This window comes from Marmota flaviventris, chromosome 10 (assembly GCF_047511675.1).
Source record: "Marmota flaviventris isolate mMarFla1 chromosome 10, mMarFla1.hap1, whole genome shotgun sequence".
In the NCBI taxonomy this organism is placed as follows: Eukaryota; Metazoa; Chordata; class Mammalia; order Rodentia; family Sciuridae; genus Marmota; species Marmota flaviventris.
In genome coordinates, this window is record NC_092507.1 from 8,343,620 (window position 1) to 8,359,479 (window position 15,860).

The 15,860-nt window shown below is 42.8% G+C and overlaps 1 protein-coding gene across 6 annotated transcripts in view; it reads left to right on the forward strand.

Annotated features, from left to right (window-relative positions):
- Positions 1–15,860, forward strand: part of Vps13d (vacuolar protein sorting 13 homolog D) — a 242,140-nt gene that overhangs the window by 74,241 nt on the left and 152,039 nt on the right. For all 6 annotated transcript variants that reach the window (XM_027947656.2, XM_027947657.2, XM_071617354.1 and 3 more), the window contains 7 exons: positions 1,624–1,836; positions 5,225–5,487; positions 6,981–7,114; positions 9,146–9,301; positions 10,708–10,918; positions 11,852–11,926; positions 14,521–14,727. In XM_027947656.2, coding sequence (XP_027803457.2) covers positions 1,624–1,836; positions 5,225–5,487; positions 6,981–7,114; positions 9,146–9,301; positions 10,708–10,918; positions 11,852–11,926; positions 14,521–14,727 — 1,259 coding nt within the window. The remainder of the gene's footprint in view (positions 1–1,623; positions 1,837–5,224; positions 5,488–6,980; positions 7,115–9,145; positions 9,302–10,707; positions 10,919–11,851; positions 11,927–14,520; positions 14,728–15,860) is intronic.

Here is a 15,860-nt window from a genome sequence, read left to right on the forward strand (position 1 = left end):
GATAGGTTAGGTTACGCTGTTGTAGCAGCCCCAAATACCAGTGATCTGAAACTGTGAAAATGTGTGTTTCTTCTCAAGGTAGATGACCATTGTGAGTGGTAGCCTGCTGTTATTTAGTCACTCAGGGTGACAGACTGTTGGGATTTTTGTTTGTTTGAGGTGGGCCTCACTATGTTGCCCAGACTGGCCTTGAACTCCTGGGCTCAAGTGACCCTCCTGCCTCTCAGCCTCTCAGGTAGCTGGGACCACAGGTATGCACCTTCTTTCTCAGCCTACAGAGTTTTTAATGTACCAGAGAGAGAACTAAGAGACCTGGGACAGACGGTCTCAAATGGTAGTGGAATGCTCAGGTATACTCAGAGCCAGGACCTGAAGGAGTGCGGAGGGCCATCCTGCATGTGTCTGCACAGATGGATGGCACTAGTGACTACCCCACTGCTTAACTTTTCAGAAATTGGGGGATTTCAAATCCAAAAATCTTGGATTTCAGATTCTTCTAGGAAAAACAGAACAAAACAGAAGCTTAGCAATATTAGGCCAAAGTCCTTGCTTGGAAGCATCTGAAAGCTGAGTAGCAACTGTCCCTTGTAGGGACAACTGTCCCATGTGCTCACCTAGCAGTTCACCAACTTTGTCATGTGCTCGGTCTGTGTAGATGTAGGAGTTTGGGAAACTTCAGGATTGCGTTCACACTTGGTAACTTCTTGTTTTGATCCCTTTCACAGCCCCATAAGGCTAAGCACCATTACTCCTCTTTTCCAGATAGGATTTCAGACTAGAATAAGGTTGTGTGGCTGGGAAAGTGGTTCCGCAGTTGAGAAGAGGGTGTCAGGGCTGGCAATGTCCCTGCTGAGGCACTCTGTCTCCTAGCTTGTCTTTCTGTTGGCAGCCTGTGCCTCCCTGACTCAGCCGAGGGAGCATGCTGTAGTGAACCTGGGGTCCTACTCTGATGTGGCAACTCTCTGAGAGCCAGCAGTTTTCCTGGTGCCTGGCTGTGCCCTTAGTTCTCCTTAGTATGGAACAGTTCTGTATATATTGCTACAGTAGTACTGAGTACGAATTTCCCATTGTAGCTTTCTCTTGTGATTAAAAAAAATTCAGTTCCTAATACGTTTCCCATTCTTGGATTAATTGAGTTATTGCTCTGTGTGTAGAGTAGTATGTGTTGTGGTTGTTCCCAGTAACCTCAGTGATCTTATACAGAGATTTTTGCAGACTCTAGAGCGAGATACCTACAGGAAAGCGAGAAGTCGATGGATGAAGGTCTAAAGGCACCCTTGACACCTGTTGGGGATTGTTATAAATATATAGTCTTCTTAGAGATATTATGGGAAATGGGAATAATAATGAATCAAGCATATAATAAATTTGTGGTATTGTTACTCCTCACAAAATTCCTATGAATAAGATCATCTCTTTGGATTTGCAAAAGTAACATCCAAGGCAAAGTGCCACTAAGTGCAATTTGAAGAATCTGTTAAAATCAATGCAAGATCTCAAAATGAAAGTTATTTTCCTTCACACAATGTAAATATATTGATGATTTTCTCTTGTTATCTCAAACTTAATTAACTTTGTAATGTAGAAGTGTCTTTAGCATTTTGTTTGTTTTCTCCCTTTTAGATTTGACTTCAAGAAATGTAAACTGCTCTATGAGAGTTTTTCCAACCAAACCAAATCTATTAACTTGGTTTCCCATTCCATGATGGCTTTTGACACCCGCTATGCTGGGCAGAAGTGCAGCCCTGGCGTGAGCAATGTGTTCAACTGCATTTTTCAGCCTTCCAAGAACAGCAGCACGCCCCAAGGATCTATTCAGATTGAACTTCATTTCAGGTAGTAGAACCAAACCCTCATGCCGCCTTCCTTCAGGGACATCTTTCTTTTTGTGGCCTGTGGGTCAAGTCCATTTTGACTTTAGGACATCTAAGGGCTCACTAAAAAGATAAACAGTGGTTCATCTGTGAAGTGTGCTGGATGTTGACTGGTTGCTCCTGCACTCTTGCAGTGTAATTCCTTGGCCAAAAGGTGTCTCTGTGGCCTTACCAAAAAGGAAGTGGGGCGGGGCTGGTGGGCTGGTGACAGAGTGCTGCCCTGCCTCGGGTGAGTGGCGAGCAAAGTATTTCAGAATTGAGCAGGTCTGGAAAGTCAGCCTCTTGGTAAGCTTTAATTTGTAAAGTGACTCCAGTTTAAGCTTAAAACAAACAAACAAACAAAACCCCCCAAAACAAAAAACAACCACCACCACCAAAAACAAGAACCCTTAACTTTTGGCCTGTAATGAAAGGAAAGGTGGTTTTGACTTTAATACCAGTTTGTTAATCCAGGTCTCGATGGCTCAATTCTCCAGTAGAAACGTTTTTTTTACTTGTTCAGATCACAGTATGCTTTTCTCTGTGGTATCATGGGAGGCAGTGTCATGTGTGGAAAGAGCGTGTTTTGGAATCAGTCAGACCACGGCTCAAAACCGGGGCCTACCTCTCCTACTGTGCACTAGGATAAGTGATTTGTGCTCTTTGTGACTCAACTTCCTCTTAGGAAATATAAAGCAATAAGTATGCCCACTTCATTGGGTAGAAGTCAGACTTAACATAACTGTGGCATGTTGCTTGGCACAGATGGTAGCTGCTGTAATTGTTGTTACTGATGCTCCTTGTACTGTTTTATGATATACTCTAGTAAGATTTATGACTACAGGAGTATGGACCCAAAACCCAAATAACTAGGTTTGATCTAAAGAAGTCCGTCAGTGAAAATCCAGAAGGAGACCTTGGAATCAATGTCAGATTCATTCTCTTAGTATTTAATGCCATCAGATGTGCTATGATATGAACAATTAATTAAAAAGACTGGGGAAATTTCATAATTAGACAAACACATAAAATAATTATAAAGGATATTCTTGTATTCATGTGTTCTTATGTGCCTGACATTTCTCTGTGCTGTTTAGAATTCCTCAGAGTGGAGGGTTTTCCTAGGGAGAGGTCCCATTCTCTCCACCTACCCCTGGGAAGTCCAGCAGAGGAGAGCGTAGACTTTTGTGGGAACGTTCTTCTGTGAGTTCAGGGGCAGGAGTGCTTATGCTTGGGATGGGCCCACTGTGAGCCGGGCACCTTACTGTCCGTTGAATCCTTAGGAGTCTGCAAAGCAGGTGGCTTCTCCCCACTTTCACAGGTGTGGAGAAGACACACTTGGAGGAGAGCTAAGTGATTCTCGAGGCACACAAGTAAGCAGCCAGGTCGTCAGAACTCTGGCACTGGTGTCTCTAACTCTTCAAGCCCCTTGGCTCCCTGTCGCGGGCTCATTGCAGCTGTGTGATAAGGTGGTGTTCTTAGCTCCTTTGCTGGGAGGTGCTCACTGGAACAGTTACTTGCATGTATTTGGTTCGTCTACAGAGACAACTCCTCTTTGGTTTTCTTTATTATTATTATTGACCTGACTCCCTAAGCTTTCAGCTAGTTGTCCCACCCACATATATTTAATATACAAGGAGCCTTGAAATATTATTCTATTCATGTACTAAAGATATATAATTTCTTATAGTCAAATTATAAGGCCTTACCTTGGTTCTTGCTAACAGAAATACCATTGTTAGGGAGAGGAATAAACTATTCTCTTGATTGGAACTTTGAACGCTTTCCGTGTCTCAAGAAGAATTACTCTTCTGTTGGGATTTTGTGTGTCAAATATAAATCACTTCACAGTGTTTAAAGGCTTGAAATATTTTCCAGAGAAGGGATCTGACACGCTGTGACTTTCCAGTTAGTGCAGAGTTCTGACAGTCTGTGTTCAAAATGGGGTGGAAAAATTTTACTGAGGGCAACATTTTTTCTCTATTACAAAAGGGCAGAGTGTTTCTGTGACAAATGCCGTGTTTGTAGGAAGGAGACGTGCATCATGATGCCCTTTCACTGGAGGCAGTGAGCCAGGTTTAGGAGAAATGAGACTCCAGAAAGCAGCCTTAGAAATATCCCCAACCAGCCTTTCCTGAGTCGAGCTGGCGGCAGGCAGGCCTTGGCAGTAGCCAGAGCCCGGACCCTGGCTGTAGAGCCAGGTTCCACCTAGAAACCCTACGGCAGTGCCCCTCGCCTGGGTTTCCTGTCTTGGCAGACTAAGAACCTCCCTTAGACATTTGCCTAAACGTAAAATTTGTAGTAATAGCCACTATAAAACAAGCGTTGTGGGCTAGAGGTGTGGCTCGAGTGCAGGAAAACCCAACCAAACAAACAAACAAAAATATGCACAAAAGAACAAATAACTTTCATGCCCTACCCTGTCTTGGGAGCCTGGGGGCTAGACCCCTGGTAAATGTCACCCTACTTTTTTTCTTTCTCAGGCTAAAAGACTTGGACTCTCAGGTCAGTGTCAGCTAGAGAAACCACCTGGTACTAGATGTCACCTTGGTGTTTATGGCAAAGTGTTCCTAGGCATCAAAGGAGAAAGCCTAATTGATGTTAAAACTGCCTGTGTGGAAGGCAGCAGGGTTTCTCAGACACCTGCTGTGCTGTGTCTCCTATGCTGTTCATAGTCCTTGTTTTTTAAATTAGGGAACAGCCGAGGGAAGGTGGGTGACTTATCCAGGATGTCTCAATTATACCCGACAGGATTTAAGTCTAAGTCTCTTTCTATTATACCAGAGTTTCTCAGCCTCAGCCCTACAGGTTGAATATCTCCAGTCTAGAATGTTTGGGCCAGAAGTGTTTCAAACTTTGGATTTTTTTCAAATTTTGGAATATCTGTATAGACTTTGTTGGGTAAACATTCCTAATCCAAAGATATAAAATCTGAAAAGCTCTCAGATTTTGGAGTACTTTGAATATTTGGATGGGGGATGTTCACACTGCCTTGATGTTTTGAGTCAGGTAATTCCCAGCCATGTGACTGTCCTGCGCATTAGGGTGGTGAGCCAAGTCCTGGCCTCTAGCAGAAGCCTAAATAGCAGCCCCTCAGTGGGACAGGCAAAAATGCCTCCAGACAGCACCAAATGTCTCCTGGGGAAAGACATTAGTTGAACTCACTGGGCTATGCTATACTTCTTTTTTTCATAGCATATTCTTATTTTAAAAAGAAGATTTTTTTTTTTTTTTTTTTTAAAGCATGTGCTGTGTGTGTGCTTAAGGAAGGCCTGGAATACCACCTGCTTTGGTGGTAGTACACGAACTAGAAGGTTATTGAAATACCTGCTCCTTTTTCTGTTTTTTGTTTGCTGTCTTCTTTCTTGTAGGTCTACAAAAGATTCCTCCTGTTTTACAGTAGTTCTCAACAATCTCCGTGTGTTTCTCATATTTGACTGGCTGTTATTGGTCCATGATTTTCTCCACACTCCCAGTGATATTAAAAAACAAAATATTACTCCTTCTCACCACCGAAACTCCAGCAGTGAATCTGCAGTGGTCCCTAAGACTGTGAAGAGTGGAGTAGTGACCAAGCGGTCTTCTCTTCCTGTGTCCAATGAAAGGCACCTGGAGGTCAAGATCAATGTAACAGGTAACTACCTCGAGGTGTGATTCATCTGTTCTTAATTGGATGTTCGCTCGGCACCCGTTCTATAGGATGATTTCTCTGTTGGCTCTCGTTTTTAGACTTGAGCACGTTCATATCTGAATCTCTTACAGAACAAGTGTTAGGTTCTTGACCCGTTTTCAGGTGTGAGCTGCCTGGTCCCACTGAAGCTGTGGGGTCTCTTGTCTCACTCCTCTGCCCCCTAGTGCATGTACCCCGGCTGAGCACCTGCCTGGGCAGAGGTCTATTTTGCTAATTTGAAATCTGGCTTTAATTTTTTGTTACATCTGTGGGGTCCCAACAGTTGTGCCTTACTGAGTCTAGGCAAATTTGGTATGTGGAAATCTCAGTTTTTAAAGGTAAATAAGTGAGAGGGTTGTTATTTTCTTTACAAAAAGAATATTTTCCTGGGCGGGGGTTATGGCTCAATGGTAGAGCACTTGCCTGGCATGTGTGAGATACTGGGTTCGATTCTCAGCACTGCATATAAATAAATGAATAAAATAAAGGTATATATATATATGTGTGTGTGTGAATATATATATATTCTTTCATTCATATATATATTTATATACATATATATGAATGAAAGAATATTTTCCTTTACAGATGGGTTTACTGAGGCTTTTATTGACTAGTGGGTTCTTCAAGTACATTTGTATGTGTTGTGTATACCTGACTTCTCAGTGGTTTTGATGAAATTGGCTTATACAATGTATATTAAAAGCTTGTTCTACACATGGTTTAAAAATATTTTATTGGTGCATTAAAATTATACATAATAGCTGGATTTCTTTTTTTTTGATATTTAGTTATAGATGAACACACAGTATCTTTATTAATTTTTATGTGGTGCTGAGTATTGAACCCAGTGCCTCACACATGCGAGGCAAACGCTTTACCACTGAGCTACAGCCCCAGCCCCAATAGCGGGATTTCTAATGCCGCATTTGTGCGTGCATATAGCCTAGTTTGATCAATCTCATTCCCAGCACCTCCCCCCATACGTGGTTCTTGATGGAGTCAGTGTGGAGTGGAGTAAGTTTACTCTATACAAATGAGTAGTGAACTCCATACCTGCTGATTTTAAAAGTCTTGACCTTGGTGATCTGCGGTCTTTATAGATGGTGCGAACAGCTTCATGGATGCAGTCGTGGTGCTTTGTGCTGCCTGAGCAGCATCACTGTCTGAATCGACTTCCTGGGGCTTTAAATGAGGCCATCATTAGACACATGATGTTTCTCTGAGTAGGTGTCAGGCCTCCCAAGGACCCTGGGACGCAGTTTCCGTAGTCTAAAGACAGATGCTCAAGGGAGAAACCACACCGCAGCCTTTTTTGTCTGGTCGGTGCTCTGCTGGCTCAGCTCTGTGTGGCCAGGCCAGAGAGTTTGTTCAGGATGACAGTGAAGCAGAAGGTCGCTGGTCAGTGTTCTCCAGCTTCCTGGCTGTGCCCTGACTCACGATACTTTCTTCCCCAGGCACGGAGTTTGTGGTCGTTGAAGATGTGTCCTGCTTCGACACCAATGCCATTATTCTGAAAGGCACTACGGTGCTCACCTATAAGCCCCGCTTTGTTGATCGCCCCTTTTCAGGAAGTTTGTTTGGCATCGAGGTAAGAAGTCTGTGTTGGTTACAGCCCTGCACACTGGGCAGAGAGAAGCACCCAGAAAAGGCTTTGCCTCCTGAACTTTCATGAGAAGAAATGACCTGTGGAATTGGAGGACCTTGCCCTCTCCATTTCTCTTTCTTTCCGACTACATGCAGAGGGCCTTTTCCTCTCACACCCTCCTGCGCTCTTCTGGTCCCTATCCCCGGTGAGGCACCTTGATAAGTCCTCTTGTCCTGCAGGTGAGGCAGCAGTCCTCATTTTGCTTGTGTCCCCTTTGCCCCACATTGAGCACTGTCCTGTGGCCAGGGCTTTGAGGCAGTGGAGACCTGCTGAGGAAAGGGGTCAGGGATTTTATGTGCCATCCCTTCAGAAATATCTTAGATATAAAAGAGGACCTTGTCTCTAACAGTGGTGCCGTTGGCTCTAGTTCCATCTTGTGAAGGAGATGATTTGCTCCAGAGTGGCCTTTGTAGCCTAAGAATTTTATTATGCAAAAGCTCTTGTGGTTCATTTTGAGCCGTGGGTTGTGGAGGCAGCAGGGCAGATGTGTTTGCCTGTTCTTAATTCACTGTCTCAGCTGACGTTCCTCTTTGCAATGTTAGAATATTTAGTCAGGAATCTGTTCCGCCTAGCATTGAACTTTTTGTGCCTTACTTTTCCCAGTGCTATTGCTCATGGGATGAATGAGTAAAACTCATTTTTACCATCAGCAGTATGAGCAGCATACTTTTTTTGGGGATCAAATATAGCTGAATAAAACATGAAGGTTTCCCTTCTTGACCAGTCGTTTATGTAACATAAAGCTTGAGCCAAGGGGCTGTGTGCTGGGGTGAGTCAAGCACGGAATTGGATTCCCCTGGTTTGCAGGCCCCTGCGGTGCCAGCTTTGGTTGGAAAACCCTGATGATTGATTAATGAACTGTCAGGTACATTTGGGTTCTGTGAAGCTGAAGCTTCTTCAGAAAAAAAAAAAGAAGACGAAACTTTTCTGCTCCAAAAAACAAAGTCTTAGAAAAACGCTTGGCAAAATATTTGAGGTTCCTGGAAACTCCTCTTAGTCTTGTTCTTTAGGCAGCGCGACTCCATCTGAATTCCAAGCGCTTTTTGATTATAATTGGGGGAGAATTTATAGAGTGTACTGAGTTATTTTCAACTATGGCATGGGACCTTGGTGTCACATGTGTTTTGGTAGTGCTAGGAAATACCCCATGACCAGGTAGGATACAGAGGAGACAAGAGAAACATTTTCTTCTTTTTCTTGGGCTCTTCTTGAATACTTGAAGGAACTTGGTCCTAAAATGGGAACACACCTTCACTTCCTTCTGTCTCTCCACATATTTATTTTTTGTCATTTTATTCTAGAACACTTAAAACATATGCAAAATAAACAGAATAATGCAATGAAGCCCTGTGTACCTGTCATCCAGCATCAATAATTAATGTATTTTTAATTAAGAAAATCCAAGGGGAGAGAGAATCACCTATCTATGTATCTGTATTTTCTACTGATAATTTGGTGTGTTTCTTTAAAAGAAAATCCTGCTGCTGTGGTTCTATTTTGATTGGGCTTTGTTTTCCATAACCTATAATTAATTGCAACTCGCTTCCTACATTCTGTATGATCTTTTTAGCTGTCATTTTTAAATGGCTGCAGAGTGTTCTCTTGAGCAGATGTGATATAACCTTGGTTGTTCTTAACAGTTCTTAACTATTAAAAAAGATTGAGTGACATTTTCTATATTTTACATTGTTTTATTGGACTAGTTCCTGGAGAGAAGCAATGTTATTGGGTTACAGAACATGAGATCATTAAGCCTGTGGGTGAACTGCTAAGCTGCCTTTTCCTATGGGTGGGCTGCTGGGTGTGCTCTTGGCCGTGGGCAAGAGTGTCGGTCTTGCTCTTGGTGGAGTTTATTCCAGCAGTAGTCATGGGTCTTGCGATAACCCAGGACCGATCGCCCCTCAGCTGGCCTCCTGGGGCGGAAGGGTAGAGCCTTCCTAAGGTGGACGGTAATCCTTGCCTCTTGTTCTCTAGGTGTTTTCGTGCCGGCTGGGGAACGAGCAGGAGACAGCTCTTTCTATTGTTGACCCAGTACAAATTCAAGTGGAGCTGGTGGGGAATTCTTCTTACCAGAATAGTTCTGGACTGATGGATGCATTCAATAGTGAAGACTTTCCACCTGTCCTAGAGGTAACTATCAAGAGCCTCCGTAACGCACTGATGTGCCCCTGACTTGGTCCTCTGCTCTGGCTCTCCTGCCTGCTGTGAGCCCAGCAGCATTGTAGTTACTTCAGTACATACAAAGTAAATGTGATGTGTCTCTGACCCTGATGATCTTGCAGTCTTAGGAAGGGTAAAAGACCTTTTAATTGTCTGGTATCATCTTGAGGTTCTGTGGAAGTTCACAGGAAGGAGAGCACAACGTGGGCAGGAGCAGCAGGCACCTGGTTGTAGGTGGAGTTCAGTCAGGGTTGGTGGGGGCAGGAGGAAGGGCAGGGTGTGAACTGTGGAGAGGAGGGGCAGAGCATCCACATCAGGAAGGCAGGCCTGGCTGGGAGCAGAGGAAGGGCTGCCGGGGCCAGAGTGGTACAGGGAGGTGAGGAGGCCTGGAGGTGAAGCCAGGCAAGGGACGCTGGAGAAGATGGTGTCGTATGTCTTTGGTGGAGGGAGTAATTAATCATTTGTTTGAATCATAGGAGATTACAAGAGAAAACCACATTGATTTTCAGTTTTAGTGGAATCTCATGGGATTTCGGGGTGGGTGGGGGAGACAAAAAATGTGTCAGAAAAGGTTCACACCTGGACACTCACATGGCCTCCAGAGTTGCCTGTCTCACAGTGGTCTGCTGCCTTCACCAGTGGCAGCCACATTGCTGATCTCTGGTGAAGAAATACTGTTGTTAAACTTGACTCATGTGAGGTTATGTTTGAATGAAGAAGAGATAAGTTATTTTATACTTTTTTTTTCCCCCCCTCTGCTTGGAAATGAACCCAGAGCCCCACACGTGCTGGGCAAGTGCCCTACTACTGAACTATATCCTCAGCTCCAAGAGAGAGAAATTGTTTTGATCAGTTAGTTTGTTTGAGAGATTTAAAAACTTACATGGGGGCTGGAGTTGTGGCTCAGTGGTAGAGCAATTTCCTTGCACGTGTGAGGCACTGGGTTCAATCCTCAGCACCATGTAAAAATAAAATAAATAAAATAAAAATATTGTGTCCATCTACAACTAAAAAACCATTAAAAAAATTAAATGGGTCCATCAGCTGATAGGTGGTCCTATCTCCTCCACAGCCGTTCTCTGATCCCCAAAGCTGTGCTCTAATTATTTGTAGAGGAAAATCATCCTGCTGAAGGATTATCATAGGTTAATATGTTTGATTTGATACAGTTTTGTGACCATTTGACCTTATAACTGAGGTATCCTGCCTCAGGGTTTTTAGTACTTATTTTCAAGATCATTGCAGTCTTTTAAATGAGAAATTTATTCTAGTTTTGTTGTACTTTTAGAACTTGAAATGGAAATTACATCTTTAAGATTATGAATGCAAAAACCAAATGTAACTTTAACAAATTGCTGCCTTTTAAATTTTGTTAGATTCAGTTACAAGCCCTGGACATCAGGCTCTCCTATAATGATGTCCAGCTGTTTCTTGCCATTGCAAAATCCATCCCAGAACAAGCCAGTGCTGCGGTGCCAGACTCAGTGGCGGTGGAGGCAGAATCCATTGGCAGTCACCTTCCAGGTGCATGGCGTGTTGGAGAGGAAACCAGAGAAGGGATGAGACGTACCTTAGATCCTGTCTTGGGTAGGTGTTGAACTGTAAACCCACTCAGTGTTCCTAATAACTCTCCTTCTTTTTAACTGGAAAATTTTTCTTTTGCAGAGTTCAATTGTTCAGAGTCGAATTATCCGTCATTAAGTATAACTGTAACTCATAAGAATGACTCTAATTTTCTTTTAAATTAAAAAAACTCCCAGACCTTTTTGTGTCACGATCCCTTCTGAAATTTATGGCCAGTGCTCAAGTTTAAACTTTGAGAGTTTTCCTCTGAAGTTATAGACATAATACTAAATTTTAGTTTTAAGCTTCTAAAAACATAATAAGCATAAGAAAAAGACAACATTTCAAGGTATGTTTGATAGAGGTCTGTATTAGCTCATTTTTTGCCTAGAGAAATGAAATGTTTTAGTCACCATTTCTGAATTTCTTTCATTTTCTTTCTTTCTTTGTTTTTTTTTTTGTATATATATATATATATATGTGTGTGTGTGTGTGTAATTTTTATTCTAGATGGACATAATACCTTTATTTTATTTTTATGTGGTGCTGAGGATCAAACCCAGTACCTCACGCATTCCAGGTGAGCGCTCTACCACTGAGCCCCAGCCCCAGCCCCCTTTTTTATTTTGAGACAGGGTCTTGCTAAGTCACTGAGGCTGGCTTTGAACTTGTGATCCTCCTGCCTCAGCCTCCCGAGTTGCTGTGGTGACAGGTCTTTGCCATGGCCGCACAGCTTATGTTTTTCTTAAATTGCACTATAGATTAATTTTTTTGTTTTATTGTGAGAGAATTTTTTTTTTAATATTTATTTTTTAGTTTTCGGTGGACACAACATCTTTGTTTGTATGTGGTGCTGAGGATCGAACCCGGGCCATACACATGCCAGGAGAGCACGTTACCGCTTGAGCCACATCCCCAGCCCCACTGTAGATTAATTTACATATTATTATTTCCTAGAGCTGCAACTGGCTAGACTGCAGGAGCTGGGCTTCAGCATGGATGATTCTCGAAAAGCTCTTCTGGTGTGTCAAGGTAATTTGAATGGGGTGCCCTTATCCATTGTTTATCTTGACAATGTCCTTTCTTTCCATTTCCTCTGCTCCCACAAGGTGAAGCGGCCAGTGTATTTAGATGATCCTTGGTGTGTCTCCTGGGGGCTGAATGCAATCTGATCCTGGTCAGAGCTCAGTGTGAGCTGCAGGATTTTCTGTGGATAAAAGTGTGGGCTGTGGAGCTGACTGCGTTGGTCAGATTCTGCCTCTGACCCTTATCAGTTACTTATTAGTGATTCTGGGCAAGTTGCTTAGCTTAGTCCCACAGCTTCCTTATCTGTGAAATGAGGATAAGAGGCCCTCACTGGGGGAAGAGCCTGGCATGTGGGAAGTGCTCTGTAAATGTAAGACACTGTTACATGGTGGTCATGGTGGGGATTCTGCCACTCATGAATGTTTTTTTTTTTTTTTTTTAATTCACGTGATCCATTCATTTATTTATTTATTTATTTTACCCCGTATACAGATTGCAGAATCACATTGGTTACACATCCACGTTTTTACATAGTGCCATACTAGTGACTGTTGTATTCTGCTGCCTTTCCTATCCTCTACTATCCCCCCTCCCCTCCCCTCCCCTCCCCTCCCCTCCCATCTTCTCTCTCTACCCCATCTACTGTAATTCATTTCTCTCCCTTGTTTTTTTTTTTTTCCCTTTCCCCTCACTTCCTCTGAGCTTCTATTTGCCTTTCTCTGTGTTTTCTTGTGGAGTTCACTGTAGGTCTTTAGAAGTATCCTTTTTAATCCCTTCTTCAAATGAGGAAACCAGCTCAGACAAGTTAAGTAAATTTGTCTGAGGTCACCTATTGTACAGGACTAAAATAGATTTAAAGTAAGGTCTTCCTGACTCTGAAACCCATGTTGTTTCCACTGTGTTACCTTATACTTTCTTCTGGGATCCCCTTTAAGAGAGAGAAGTCCTTATATTTGTGTGCATACTTTCTCTCTGTTTCTTTAGGTACTATGTATATCCATGCATATTCTTTCTCTCTCTCTTCTCTCTCTTCTCTTCTCTCTCTCTCTCTCATATCTTGATAAGATCATATAGTAGTCCTCCTTTACCTGTTGTTTCATGATCTGTGTTTTTGGTTACCTGTGCTCAATCTTAGTCTGATAATATTAAATGGAAATTTGTAGAAATAAACAATTCATAAGTTTTTAATTGCACATTGTTCTGAGTAGTGTGGTAAAACCTTGTTGTCTCCTACCCAGGACATGAATCATCCCTTTAATTAGTGTATTCATGCTGTATATGCTACCTGCTCAGTAATCACTTAGTAGCTGGCTCAGTTATCAGATCTGTCATGATATCACTGTGTTTGTATTAAATAACCCTTATTTAACTTAATAGCCCAAAGCACAGGGGTAATGATGGCAATTCAGATATGCCAAAGAGAAGCTGTAAAGTGCTGTATTTCCTTTAAGTGAAAAGGTGAAAGTCCTTGACTTAGTAGAGAAAGGGAAAAAAAAATCATATGCTAAGGTTGCTAAGATATACATTAGGGATGAATCTTTCCATGGAATTGTGAAGAAGGAAAAAGAAGTCTGCTAGTTTTACTGTTAAATCTCAAGTTGCAAAAGTTATGCCCACAGTAAGTGCTTAGTTAAGATGGAAAAGGCATTAAATTATAGGGTTTGGTTCTGTCTGTGGTTTCAGGCATCCACTAGGGATCTTGGGAAATCCATGAATAAGTAGAGACTAGTATGTTGCTGTTTCAGTCAGCTTTCTCCCTGCTGTGACTGAAAGACCAACCAGAATAGCTGTGGAGGAGGAAAAGTTTACTTGGGGGCTCATGGTTTCAAGGTCTCAAGAGACATCAGGCTCTATTCCTAGGGACTGGAGGTGAGGCAGGACATCATGGCAGTAGAGTGTGGCAGAAGGTGAGGCAGGACATCATGGCAGTAGAGTGTGACAGGAGGAAGCAGCTCACATGACCATCAGAAGACAGAGAGACTTTTTTTTTTTTAAAGTTCTAAGAGCCTTTTGGACTTCCTTGTTTTTCTTTCTTTACTAAATAAAGCTATTTATTCACTAGTTCTTTTCAGTAATAAAGGTGATAATAAAAACTGTTTAAAGAGCCTATATTATGTGCCAGGCTCTGCTCTGGGAGGTTGACCTGTGCCCATTTATTTCCTCTTTGAGTCAGGCTTCTAATAGGTTATAGGGCACAGAAAGATCAAGTAACCTGCTCGAGGTCCCGTGGCAAGCTAGTGCAGAACAGCATCTGGAGCTGGGCCCTCGACCACTGAGGCCTCTGTGCTGGGGCCTATGGGCCTGAGTGTGGGATTCCATCTCTCTCTCCTATCCTCCCAACAGATGTCACGAGAGAAGAGGGCAGTCATTGGAGGTATGGTGGACACAAGTGGAAGGTGCTCTGTTCCTTGAAGGCAGAATTCCTCTTACTCTGCTAGCACACCCCCCGCCCCACAACTCTGAGTCTAAGAATGCCTGTGGGGCCAAGGCGCTCTCGCGCCACCTATAGGTCCCTAAAAAACATGTTCCTCTGTTTCCTCTGAGTTGCCAGGGTCACTATGGGAACTGGTGGGACTGATCACCTTTTAATTTCTCTAAAGGCCAACTGAAAAAGGCAGCAAGTTGGTTGTTCAAGAACGCAGAGCCTCTGAGGTCACTTTCCCTGGCCCCCAGTAGCCGTGAGGGTCCTGGGGCTGTGCCTGCCCCGAGGATCTCTGGAGTGGAGATCAAGGCTGAGAGTGTGTGCATCTGCTTCATCGATGACTGCATGGACTGCGACGTCCCCCTTGCCGAGATCACCTTCTCCCGTGAGTGCCATCCTCACATTCGGGTTCCTCTCTGGTGTTTTCAGAGGTGGCTAAATTATTCTGGCTTTCCTATACTTGGGTATGGGTGAGATTTAAATAATGTCTTTACACATGGTTTTCATTATGTGTATTTTATAGAAATTTGTATTTATTTGCCATATGTGGCCTTCAGCCTATAACTTAGGAATAATAGAAATTGTCATTGATAAAACTTCCATTACATTAACAACTCTAGCTAAATAATTCCTGGTTTCTCCATTTTGCTTATGAGGGTTTGTCCCCCCTATCCCGTACTAAGGTTTGAACCTGGGTCTCTCTGTCACTGAGCCGTATTCTAGCCCTTTTTATTTTTCATTTTGAGATAGAGTCTAGCTAAGTTGCTGAGGTTGACCTCCAACTTTCAATCCTCCTGCCTTAGCCTCCCAGGTTGCTAGGATTACAGGTGTGCGTCATTGCTTGCAGCTTGTTTATCTTTATGTTTCCTAATATTGCAGTGAATATTGTTACCAAGGCAGTTAAAGATAAGCTGAGAAAATAATGCTTCTACCTTGTTTCTCTCTTGAGAATAAAAAAACATGAAATCAGAATCTCATTAGAAAGCTCAGTTTGATGTCTCCTTCCGGAGGCCTCCTACGTGGTGGATGTGTGCCTGTGTCCTATGGTAGCAAGGGGTCCAGGGCAGGAATACTGTGTCCTGCAGTGCTTCTTTGCAGGCAGATGGGAGGAAGCTTTTGAGGAGGGTAGATGGGAATTCACGCTGGTTCACTTAATTTCTCTGTGTTTGTGTCTTGCCAGCTTCTTTTCTAGGGCTTTATTCTGGCCTTTTGCATCTCATAGAAATTATTCTTTGCCCTGTGCTTCCAGGCATTCCCAGGGACACTTATTAAAAGTAACAACTAGGGGCTGGGGCTAGGGCTCAGCAGTAGCACACTTGCCTAGCATGTGTGAGGCACTGGGTTTGATTCTCAGCACCACATATAAAGAAATAAAATAAAATAAAGGTCTATTAACAACTAGAAAAACATTTTTTTGAAAAAAGTAACAATTAGAGTTTTGACCATTGCTATGGACATCTTTTGTGTAGGGAATAATTAGATGATTTCCTATTTTTCTATGATGATCTTATTTATTTA